Source organism: Trypanosoma theileri (assembly GCF_002087225.1).
Source record: "Trypanosoma theileri isolate Edinburgh chromosome Unknown TM35_Tth_19_V1, whole genome shotgun sequence".
NCBI classification, from domain to species: Eukaryota; Euglenozoa; class Kinetoplastea; order Trypanosomatida; family Trypanosomatidae; genus Trypanosoma; species Trypanosoma theileri.
In genome coordinates, this window is record NW_021639861.1 from 26,716 (window position 1) to 39,295 (window position 12,580).

Sequence of the window (12,580 nt, forward strand, 5' to 3'; positions counted from 1 at the left end):
AATAATAATAATAATAATAATAATAATAATAATAATAATAAACAGAGGGTTTTCACACCGAATTCGATCGATCAAAATATCTTAAAGATCGCTTTCACTAACTATTTTTCTTTGGTTCTTCTTTTCTTTAAACAGAGAATGCAGCATACCCTATAAAGAGTAAAGCAAAAAAAAAAGGAGGAGTAAGAGCAAACAGTGAATACTTTGCGTTTTCCCCACCCTCCTTTCATATCCTTCATCGATCTTGATTTATGTTCATTTGTTGTACTATCTCTCTCCCTCTCTTTCCTTAGTACGGCATCACAAAGATTGGCGACACAGGACCCAACTGGCCATCAGGTGAAGGGAGCATAATAGTATACACCGGTTGTTGTTGTTGTTGTTGTTGTTGTAGGAGCATCTGCTGCTGCTGGAGACGATCAGACCCAGGTAGTAAGAATACTGGTGCCCCCATCGGGTTAAAGCAAGATAAACTTTCAGGTGATAAAAAGGGTTGTTGTTGTTGTTGACGTAGTTGCGGCCTCGGAGGACCCATAGGTGATGGTTCTGCTTGCATTACATTTGGTGGAAGCAGCACATACTGATTATTAGGCAAAGAACTTCCATATGCGTTGTTTTCTCTAGCATGAAAACGTGGTTGATTTGTAATTGATGCCCCAGGGGATGTCGGCAATGAGAAGGTGAGCCCATGACGACTTGTCTTTGAGGATTCAGCGACACTGTCCGTAATAGAAGCACTCTTCGTCTTTTTACCAATATGGGACGGAGATGAGTTGCCGCAACTCTTCCCACTGCTGACAGAATTGGTATCCTCCAATGTGTTCATCTCGCAGGGATCACCGTAGTGGACCACATGCACAAACTGACAGCTTGGGCCGAAGCAGCACACCCCATTCTTCGCAAAGTTGGCACAGTGCTGCAGCGTAACAAGCGGCGGCTCATTGTTTAGCAGTCGCTCGTAGTGATCACGCACCACCTTCGTTACGAAGATCCACCCGCTGTCGTACTCCTCCACAGGCTTCGGGTTGTTTGGCAACGCCACGCGGAACGTGACGCCGCGTGGAAGTGTTGCCGCGGCCCACACCGGCGTCCATCGAGAGTGCAGCGTGTGGCTCAGCAGCACATTCGGTGGCGGTTGTTGCTGCTGCGGCTGCCGCGAGGTGCCGTCCTTCGCGTTCACTGCTGTCGGGCAGCCGTTCGCGTTGGTCAACACACCAAAGGCGGTGGCGTCCAGAGCGCTTTCCGTGCTGAGCCCACAGTGCACCTCACGGCAGAGAAAGCCGTTGCTGCACTTCTGGTGCTGGTTGTATTCGGTGCAGAGAAACAACTTGCTGTGTAGTTTATTCGGCCCCCAGCGAGTATAGTCGTAGAGATAGTCCAGCACACCACGCGTGAGAAAGACACGTTCGGATAGCACCGCGTACATGGTACGCATATCGTGCATGAGAAACCACAAATAAAACCCCTTCGGCAGCGTGCGTCGTGCCAATTCTTCGTCTGGTGTTTCCGAGAGCTCCTGCACAGACGGCACATCCACACACAGCCACCGCCTGTTGCGCCGCTGCTTCCTGGTCATCGCTTGGTAATAGCTACGCTTGTATATATTATACTATATTATATTATATATTAAATATAATATATATATATGTGTGTGAATATGTTTCGGTGTTTTTCAAGGATTTGGTGCGTTCGGTAAACCCAATACTGCGGAACGGCAAAAAAAGGGGGAAACCGAATGAGAAACGATCGCGAAGACTTTAGATAAGCCAAGTAAAGGAAATAAAACGAAGACACAAGAACTGGAATTGGGGAGATACTAATTCCACTGTTAACCTTTGGCCTTTAAAAATTGCACACCCAACTTTTTTTTCTTCTCACTCTATTCTTAAACGCAACGAGAGAAAAAAAAAGAAGACTTATGCAAGCAAATAAACCAGGTCACTTATCTCAACGCTTGAACTTAAGAAAAAAAAAAGGAAAAAAAAAAGAAAACAAAAAAGTACTCATTATCCATGCAATTAGTTACATACCTATAAAAAGGATAGGAAATATAATCAGTGGTATGCAAACACAGACAAGATCACATAAGAAAAAAAAAAAATGATGAGACACAAATCACATACAGAAAAAGAACAACAAAAGGAGAATTTTATTCTCCTTTTGCATTAAACTGAGAAAATAGTCACTTTGTTCACATCAATTTTCGCACCGTAAACCGCTTTGCACAAGGATGGAATAGGAGAAAGAAAAGAAAAACTGGATATGGGGGTATTTCGCCGTGTAGCCTGCGGGATCAACAACAAAACCGCAAATATAATCATCGTGTCCACGTTGAAATAGATGAAATAAATGCCGAAGTTTAGCAATGAGGACTAAAATGTCAATAGATTGTTATACCGCTTGTGATCTTGGATGGATGAAAAAAAAAAGAAATCTAAACACTGTGCAATCGAAAAATAAAATTATATTACTCTTCATATCAAGTGTATTTTTTCACGTTTTCGCCATCCAATATTCTCAGTCTTTCTCCGCGAATCCCTTGTCAAATAATTTCAGCATATGTCTGTTTATTAACAAGGCCCAAATATTCAATAAGGCGAAAACAATATAATCACCCCGTCAATATCTACTTCTGTGTCACCAAGACCACATATATATCTATATATATATATATATATATATATATATAGAGTACAAAGAGACAGGGATACGGCTCTCCTGTGTTAGCTACAAATATTTTGTGTCATCTTTCTCTTTGGTATTTCTTAAATTCTACTTTCTTCCCCCTTAAAGTCATCTACAGCCTTTTCCCTGAATTATTCATCCACTCATTCATGCATTGTCCCTTTTTTTTTTTTTGGTTCTCATGGGTTTTTTTTTTTTTTTTTTTCTGCTCCAACCTTTCCATTACTTAGGCGTCGTTGGCCACATTGAGTTCATCCTGTATATGGGTCACTTTCTTTACCACGTCCTTTCGTCTGAGGCGCCAGTCATCATCCAAATCCTGTAAATTATCCGTTCGAAATAAAATACGCATCAGTTCCTCGTAATAACCGCGACGAAGCTGGAGTGGTAATTCCTTCTGCTGGTGTTCGTGATCCTGTATTGATGACACTATATTCGACACATCTGTCTCAATCTCAACAAGCATCACCTTGTTCGTGTTGCTGTACTCACCACATGCAAAAAATAACGTGTACACACCTTCCGCATTAGGATTTAATGTTATTACCGACAAAGGTGGTCCACCATTACGAATTCCGCAGGAACTGAGACGCACATCTGAGCCGCTCAACACCTTTCCACGAAATACTATTTTGCTGCCCGCTAATCGCGGTTCTTGTGCCACAGCAAGCAGAAGAAGATCACCAATGGTGGCATCTTCCGGCAACTCCAAGATAATACTCTTGTCCAGTGCTGGGATAATACATTTGAGAGGTATCAGGGGTCCCCTAGTAGGCTCTGAAGCTTGATCAGGTGGTGTCGTATTGTTCTCTCCAGCATCATCAACGTCAACACCACTAATGTTAGAATTAACATTAAGATCATTATTGGTGCTCTCGTTATTTTCATCCCTTGGTGTCCTTGAAGGGTGCAAGGGTGTTGGTACAGAAGATGTAGCTCGTGACTTCTCAGCCTTCTGGGCTTCGCCTTCCCCAGAGTTATTTTGAGTAGGATGGAGTGCGGCAGAACCTGGTGAAGTAACGCTGTTATTTAAGGTAGTATCAGTGCTGCGGTACGGGCTTCTCATGGGTGGGGATGATTGACGGGGGATTGACTTCACCGGTTCATTAGAGCGAGTTTGTTGTTCTTTTCCTCTGGCACTCCGTGGCGTTCTTAATCCGCTAGAATGCCGGGAGTTCGATCTTGTCCGGCTGTTTTGCATCCTAGAAGATGTAGCGTACGTGGACATTGCTGTTGCTGTTTTCTGAGATTCGGTAAACAGTTGTTGATGATCTCTCTGTTGCCCCTGTTGTCTTAATTGTGAATTCCCGTCAGATGGCTGTGTATGCTGCTGAACCGTTTGTCGTTGTTGTTGTTGATGATATAGATCCTGTGGACGATTATCTCGGTAGTTCTGACGTTGTTGTTGCTGTTGCTGTTGCTGTTGTTGTGGTTGTGAAAATTGATGTTGCGGAAGACGGGTACTTTGGGTAGGACGTTGTTGCTGTTGTTGTGGTTGTTGATTACGAGCAAGACGTTGCGACTCCTGATGTGCAAACTGTTGTTGTTGTTGTTGCTGCCGCTGTTGCTGTTGTTGTTGTTGTTGCTGCCGCTGTTGCTGTTGTTGTTGTCTCTGTGCCCCATATGAACTGAGTGAAGCCTGCGGCCGTGTCTCATAGTTCATATGTCTGGAATCTGCCGGAGTTACAATAACAAGTGATCCATAGGGAAACTCCTCCACATAAGAATCATCCCCTACAACGGAGGTATTATACATGAGACGAGTAGTTGGCGGGTAGTCATACTCTTGAATGAGAAAATTACGCAATTGACCAACAGTACAACCTGATGGAACTGCTAAATCAACAGTTTCACCACGGACAGATCTGATCTGCACACGAACTTGCGTCCCACCAAACATATCACCAGAATACATTATTCAATGAACCACACACACACACACAGATCTACCACCTTATTTATTCTTCTAATACTACTATTTCTTTTTTTTCAAATAAATGGTACGCTGCAATAGCAAGTGGTATGATACACTATACAAATTATATAAATTATATACAAACAGTTTGACTCTCTCTCTCTCTCTCTCTCTCTCTTTACTCCTCTTCTTTTTTTCTCACTATATATATATATATATATATATATACGTATGTGCGTATATAAAATTAAGAGGGAAATAAACCTAAAGAGAAAAACAAGTCCAAAAAAAAAGAAAAAAAAAGAAATAAAAAAACATTATCAGACGTGGAAATCAAATCATAAGAAAGAAAAAAAAAAAAAAAAAAAAAAAAAAAAAAACTCAATAAGGAAGCAAAAACGAAAGCATTATGATGATACCCCAAAGGTGACGGCGATCGGTGGTTGTCAGGCAAGACTGCCATATGTGACGGGTTGCTGCGGGGTGCGGTATTCTTTTGCGTATCGCAGCACAACGTGCTCGAATGTATCGCTGGGGTCAAGCAGCGGTTCCACGTACGCCCGCAGCGCCGCCGCTTCCCAGCGACCGCTACGCAACGCGAAGAGACGCCGAATGCGTCGGGAGAGTTCGGCCGGCAGCGACTCGTGCGGTGCCCACACAACTGATGCTGAACCAACATTAACACTAACACCAACACTGCCGTTAGCGTTGCTGTTGAGATGGCGGGGCTCGCCAGAGACAATGACAGCGCCGTGCAGTAGCGCGAGGAGGGCCGGTGGGTTTGCGCGTGGCGGGGCGGCGCCGCACGCAAAGAAGGACGCCGGAATGCGATCGACCCAAGCGTTGTAAAAGCGCTCAAACTCAAGTGAAGGAAAGGACCGCACCTCCCCCTCCTCCGCACTATCATCTCCCCCATCATCTGTCGTTACAGCCGTCGTGTCCGCATCCGTGAGTATTGTCGCGGCGGCGAGGGCCTGCAGTACTTTCCGTGCGTTGAGGAGGGCGGCCGCTGCGGTCTCGCCCGGGGCCGGCGGATCCCGCCTCCCGAAGACCGCCCGCACGGCGTGGAGGACAACGGCGGTGTAGACGGCGGGGCACAAATGTGACTCGGCCGCCTCCCACGTGGCGCACTCGGCGCCCTCGAAGAAGAACAGCACCGCCTGCAGCGCCTCACGCAGGAGTGACGGGTCCAGCAGGCGAACACAGCCACAGTGGACAACAGCTCCGGCATCTGAAAGCATATCCGCCAACTCGCGTGCACTGCAGCGACTAAGAGCTACGAGTTCCGGAAAGGTGTAATGTCTGTGATGATTTTTGCCGCTATTTTTATTCCTGACGACTGGCGATGCTACTACAGAAGCAGCAGCAGCAGCAGTGTCCTGCAGGAAGTTTTCCTCATCTATGCTGTTGTTTACATCAGCTTCAAGTTCTTCAATAGTAATGGGATCCTTCTCTAGTAACAAGAACGCATCACGGTACGCCCGGGCGGGTCTTGCCTCAAATATACGCTCCGCTGCACATACTACTACATGCTTCTTTTTATCCTTCAACTCAGATGACCCTGCGGTACAGTTTATTGTGCGCGAGGTATGTGCAAAAGCTTCAGCTTCGCTTTCAGACATTGGATGTTCTTCAGCGAGAAGGAGCATATTAGAATATTCTACACGTCGCACACGAAATGTTTGTGTACCATTGCAAAGAAGCAGTTGATCTTTTCCTTTTATCATCAATAGCGTCCTGTCATCTTCTTGAGGATAATTAAAATCCCCGCTATTTTCCCTAAGAGAACCACTCTCCCCACTTCTCTCTAGTGTGCGTGCTGTGACCTTCTCCCTCAGCTCCTGCGCACACTGTGGGTCTACCGCCAGCAGACGATACTCGCCGTGATCCGCAAAGTCAGATCGCAGTGTCACGTACTTCATGACTGCAAAAGATTCTACAGGAATTCTTCGGCACTACGAATTAATGTACATAAACCAAGAGTAAAGAGAAAGGAAAAAAAAAGGAAAATAATGGGTGATAGAGACAGTACTGTAACGAATGCGATAGCATCTGTGTCATACAAACAATAAAGAAAACAAAGATGAAAGGTTAAGGGGGGAAAAAAGCAGCAGCAGCAGCAGCAGCAGCAGGAAGAAATAAAAAAAAAATCTTTCTAAAGCATATGTGGCTTGATAAGCACGCCCATTAGAGTTCTGTGGATGCGTCTACACTCGCATCCACAGTGTCATACGTATATACGTATGTATATATATATATATATATATATATATATAACTCTTTTTTCCTTATTTTTCCATCATCTGCATTCCTGCCCAGATTCCACAACGGTGGCATGGAGAAAAAAACAGAATACAAAAGCGAATGATTAATAATAATAATAAAAAGGAAAGTGAATGAATAAATGAATATGCAAAACAATAAGGGGGAAAAAAGGCTCCTAGTCAGCTTCAATCATCGTCTTACTCCCTTAAAACTATCTTTTTCTTTCTTTCTCTCTGAATGGGAATATACACGCCAACCTGTATTTAGGTCTATGCTTCTCTCTTCAACCTATGGGACACTAAATGAGTGATTTCCTTTCCTTCTAACTTCCTTTGAAATTATTATACTTTTTCGGTAATTAACCTCGCTCATAGACGCATCCCCAGTGTACTGCTGTTATCCCCTACTTTTCCTCTCAATCTCTGAAAGGCCAAAAACAAATACAGCCACATACACACACATACGCGTACAATGGGGTGAAAAAAAAGAGATAGATAGAACGATAAAAGGACGATAATAATGAAAAAAGAAAGAGTAAATGAGAGTCACTCATCGTATGTCCCATACAAGTTGACTATTTTTTTTTTCTCTTTTTCTTCCCATACACTTCCAAGAAAAATGAGGCAAAAATACTTTTGAATTTATTAACGATGAGAATACATCTTCGCCAGTATCACGTTATTCATTTCTTTTTTTTTTTCTATTCCATGATATTGTTGCCATTGTTTTCGCTGATAATTATGCAGAATATGTGATTTCCTTTCTTTTTGTGCGGCCCAATTTTTTGTACATTCATCTCTATTGCCTCTAATTACCGTTTTGAACCTTTATTTCGTGTTTTTACCCATATATATATATATATATATATATATGCCTGGAGTATCTCCTATTCTTGATATATTATTATTTTGATTATTATCATCACATCAGATGTAGAATACAGGAATGCGAATTAGGAAAGAATAAGATGAAAAGAGAAGAGAGAACATTACGCGTGATACAAAAACAAATGCATATATGAGCAGATATATATAAAGATAACAAAAGGAAGAAAAAAGAATGAATTGATAACTGGGCGGTAAAATAAATAAATAAATAAAACAAAAAAACACATACAGAAAAAAACAAAAAACAAAAATATCTAAAATGAGAAAAATAAAGCCTTCAGTCTCTTTATTTCTTTAAAAGATGTTAACCATTTATACCTTATATCCTGATCAATTGCAGCACCTTATTTGTTCTTCATAACTTACTCTTATCCACTCATTTGATCACTCCTGCTGCCCTGTACCAAATAAAGAAAAGAAAAGAAATCACAAAGTTAAGTTGAATAAATACAACACAAACAAATGAAAAATGAATAGCAGTAAGTGTTGCAATAAAACCAAGAACAGAAAAAAAAAAAAAAAAAAAAACCTTGACAGTGATTTCATTCCTTTCCTTCGAGCACACACCCCCGCCACGTACGCATTAAGAGAGTTATTTTCAATATCAGCAGAGTGTGCGTACACGGGTGTTGGTGGGTGTCGCCACGGAAGGCGTGTACAAAAACATAAGAATTATATCACCTCTCGGCAAAAACAAACAAACAAACAAAAAACATAATAAGGAAAAAAAAAAGAAAAAAAAAACACACACGGCACAAAAAAGAGGAGCAGCAATAAATATAAAAATGCCAGAAATAAACAAACAAAAAAAAAAAAAAAAAGAACAGAAAAAAAAAAAAACGAAACATCACTACAGGTTCACTCCATCCATCACCCTTTTGTCTCTCGCATCGTCATCTTTTCATTATTTTTTCTGTTTCATCCTGATTTTTGTTCACATATGTACTCTTTGTTTGATTGCTTTGTTTTTGTGCACGTAAGTAGTATAATTGCGGTGGAAAGTAAACATGATCAACGACCACACAGATGTACATAAACATGAAAGAATGTATGAGTATCTGTTTGTCCTGAACAATAAGTGAAGGTTATTACTGTAAAAAAAACGGTACAGAAGAAAACACAGAAAAACAAAGAAATTGAAGAGGATCATAGATTACATCCTCGAATAGAAAAGATAATTATATAAAGATTTAAAAAGAAAAAAAAAAGAAAAATCTATGAAGGAAAAAAAAACAGGGAAATAACCTTCCTCTTCCTCTTCTACTTTCTCTCTCCCCAGCCTTAAAAGAACAGTAGGATTATATTTGTGCATGGCTGCGCAGCTACAAAGAGCTAAAAAGTTATGCTAATAATAAGAAAGAGCATAGAAGAACTACTCACACTTAGTTTACACAAATACACCTGAAAATAAAAACACACGGTTAACTGTAGAGTAAAAAAAAAAAAAAAAAAAAAAAAAAAAAAAAAAACTAGAACGGATTTTATTGATTTCACCCCTCTTTTTTTTATTAATTCTTCTTCTTTATGTATATAACCTTTTTTTTTTTCACGGTTATCGTTTTTTGTATATATTTTTACGGGTTTTTCTCCAGCTTCTCGTTGTAAATGGCTATTTTCTCCCTTTTTTTGAATTCGAGTAGAGACCCCGTCAGAAAGCGGACTGGTCTCATTAACTATAATAATAATAATAATAATAATAATAATAATAATAATAATAATAATAATATAAAAAAAAAACTTGTCCAATTCACATCACCCCTTCTGCGGCATAATGAAAACGACAGTGTGTGTTCTCACCTTTACACATCCCTGTAACTATGGGTTCATACGTAAATACAAGATTATTATTTTTATTATTACTATTATTTTTATTTATTTTTTTTTTAATCCCCCTTTCCTAATCTTATTTCTACAACCACACTATTTCATCACGCCATCCGGTGAATAAAAAAAACCGTAGATGTACATTTATTTCTTTTGACTGCATTGTTAAGGTCTTTTGGTTATCTACTACTATTGCATTTAGTTCAGCTCTTCCCTCTCCAAAGATTACACTTTGGAGAAATGGTACCTTAAGAAGCTTGTTTATACACCAGGCACTATACTGTGGCTTAAAGGGAATCGTTTTTTTTTTTTTTTTCTTCCTTTTTTTTTTCATTTCTTTTTTCTACTATTTTTTTTTTTTCTTTATCAAGGCCTAGACCATTATCATGTTAATTCTTTCGGTTCTTTATCCAAGCATATCTGCTTAGGATGACCGGGGATCCTTATAAAGAGAAGCAGAATATCAGCCTCCATTCTATCCTCGTTAGAATCATATACCCTCCACAAAAACAAATCCTCTTTTCATTTGGGCATATGGGATAAACTGAAAAAAGTCGACAGTCGAATTAATATGTGATTTCCCATCTTCTTATATGTAAAGGACGAAGAAAAAGAAGTACTGCTGTTGCTTCATTACATACCTCCCAGTAACATTACCAAAATATATAACATGAACACAAAACTATATAAATAAATATATAGATATCCATCTTTTATTATTACTATTTCTAATATTTATTAACACACTGATATTTCCTCCTTATTTACTGGAATGAGGAGGCATCTCCGTAAGGATTGTGCCGTTGATAATGCGGTGAGGTTTGAGCCGGTGGGGCACCAAGTGGACGTAGCAATGGTCCTCTGAACATCCCCTCTCCTTCACTACTCATTTGTTTCATGCGGTAACTGAAAGACTGACGACTACGTGCCATACTGCCCATAGAGCCGCATCCACTGTCCGCACCCAAGAAGGAACTGCTCTGGTTTGTACCACCGTAGTGTGCATTAAGAGTGCCATTATAGTGACCGTTATTATAACTGGCCGCATTAAAGCTGTTCGCATTGAAGGATTGTGCGGCGTGGTTAATTTCCTCTGCATGACTTCCACAGAGGTGCAGTGAGTGGCTGCCACAGGGGGCTGTGAGATCACAATTGCTGTTGCGGCTGCTGCGGCCGTTATTCATGGTGTTAGCGGTGGCACTGTTGTTGTTGTGTATTCCTCCTCTTCCATTTACACGTGGGATGGGTACTGGCGTCGCGCTGATGTACTCATCCCCCTCAAGCGGTATTTCCCTGCAAATGTGGAGGAAGCCGCACTCCTCTCCGAATCTGCACAGACCGCGTCGGTGTTCCCTGCAGACGCGTCCCTTCGGCACGTTCAGCTCATTCTCCCCATGCTCGCTGTACAGCCCCCACAGGCAGTTGGTCGGGCAGAGCGAGTGGAGCCCAACGGCGGTGGGGCCGATGTTCACCGCGAGATTAAACGGCAGCCCCTCGAAGTTGCACGGCGCCCCGTGGCGGTGGCAACACGACGGCGTCTCGAGGGCCTCGCGGCGCAGCGCCTCCAACACATCGCGCTGCACGTGCACCTGAAAACACCGCGCGCCCTGCCGGCAGCGGCCCTCGAGGTACAGGCGGCAGACGCCCGGCACGAGGCCGTCGTCGAGCTGCGCGTTTGTCGGCTCCACCGCCGTGAGTGGAATGCGGAGTTTTGTGCTGAGATGATCGAGCGCCTCCACGTGCGTTGCAGCCGGCCGTGAAAAGGAACCAGACAACATCGTTCGTCCAGAAACAAATACACACACCAAATGACGTGCCTATCCACACTAACTATAGTAGAATATATATATATATCGGACAGAAACTCAAGCTATTACTTGGGTTACAAATTGGCTTCTTTCTTCCTTATGGTTTTCTTCACTATAGAGAGAAAGAACTTCTTTTCTCTTTTTTTTTTCTTTCTGTTTCTTTTGGACAATAATAATCAAAATGAAAACCTATTTTCTTTTTTTCTTTTTGATTTTTCTCAATTTTTCAGTTTGGTATCTTTTATTTCTTCTTTACTTCTCCTTTCCTAATTACTCTTTTTTTTTGTTGCGTTAGTTGTGTGTTGCTCTTGCTGTCACTGCTACAGTAAAGGCCAAAGTAACACTTGGTTAAACTAATGAAAGAAATATCACTTTCGTTCTTTTGTCGTGTATTGTACCTCCTATCAAAACAATACAACACCTTTTTTTTTCTTTTCGTCGTTTCGTTTCAAGAGCGTGTAACCCTATTTATCTCTTTTTTTTTTAATTATTACCTCCTTCACACACAGAGAGAAAATATATGTTTATTTGTGCGAGTATATAAATGTGCAAGTTTCCCTGTTGAATGAACCACTAGAAATGAGAACAAAGGGTAAAATAGAAAACTGTGTAGAGACAAGTATTTCTATGCAGATTATAATATCACCAAAGTGTTACTTTAACTATACAGTCATATTACCAATAACTTTCGTTTGTACTACTCCACACTTGTCCTACTTTAGACAAATACTACTTCTTTCTCACTGGGATATACAAAAACAAGTGGTTTTTTTTATTATTATTTCTTTCTTCCTTCTATTCTTTAGTTCATGTATCTACGTATATCTGTGTATACATAGATACAATCCTTTATGTATGCACGCTGGGCTATTTCAAGGAAAATACCATTAAAAAAAAATCATATGGATAAAAGAAAAATAAACAGTAGCAGATTTCCCCACACCCTTCTTTTTTTTTTTTCTCCACTGTTACTGTACTTATCTATACATGTCCTCATGTACGTTTGCGAAAATACACACACACACACATACATACATACAGAGAAGGACACAGACATATATATATATATATATATATATATGCTTCTTTGAAAGAGAGAGAGAAAGAGAAAGATAATTTTCTATTGACTTCTTGATCCGCACAAGAAATACCATAACAGCAGCAGCAGCTGTACAATGTCAGAAAACCATCAACAT

At 40.9% G+C, this 12,580-nt stretch overlaps 4 protein-coding genes across 4 annotated transcripts; all 4 read right to left on the reverse strand.

The window, feature by feature from the left end:
* Positions 1 to 289: 289 nt before the first annotated feature.
* Positions 290 to 1,576, reverse strand: TM35_000191100 (uncharacterized protein; the record flags this gene model as incomplete). Its single annotated transcript, XM_029026608.1, has 1 exon — positions 290 to 1,576. The coding sequence occupies one exon, from the start codon at positions 1,574 to 1,576 to the stop codon at positions 290 to 292; it is 1,287 nt and encodes a 428-aa protein (XP_028881932.1).
* Positions 1,577 to 2,911: 1,335 nt separating this feature from the next.
* TM35_000191110 (uncharacterized protein) lies at positions 2,912 to 4,600 on the reverse strand (the record flags this gene model as incomplete). The annotated part of the gene is made up of 1 exon (XM_029026609.1): positions 2,912 to 4,600. One exon carries the CDS (start codon positions 4,598 to 4,600, stop codon positions 2,912 to 2,914), a length of 1,689 nt encoding a protein of 562 aa, XP_028881933.1.
* A 446-nt stretch (positions 4,601 to 5,046) lies between these two features.
* On the reverse strand, positions 5,047 to 6,522 carry TM35_000191120 (sister chromatid cohesion protein DCC1; the record flags this gene model as incomplete). Its single annotated transcript, XM_029026610.1, has 1 exon — positions 5,047 to 6,522. The coding sequence occupies one exon, from the start codon at positions 6,520 to 6,522 to the stop codon at positions 5,047 to 5,049; it is 1,476 nt and encodes a 491-aa protein (XP_028881934.1).
* Positions 6,523 to 10,340: 3,818 nt separating this feature from the next.
* On the reverse strand, positions 10,341 to 11,354 carry TM35_000191130 (uncharacterized protein; the record flags this gene model as incomplete). The annotated part of the gene is made up of 1 exon (XM_029026611.1): positions 10,341 to 11,354. One exon carries the CDS (start codon positions 11,352 to 11,354, stop codon positions 10,341 to 10,343), a length of 1,014 nt encoding a protein of 337 aa, XP_028881935.1.
* Positions 11,355 to 12,580: the final 1,226 nt, after the last annotated feature.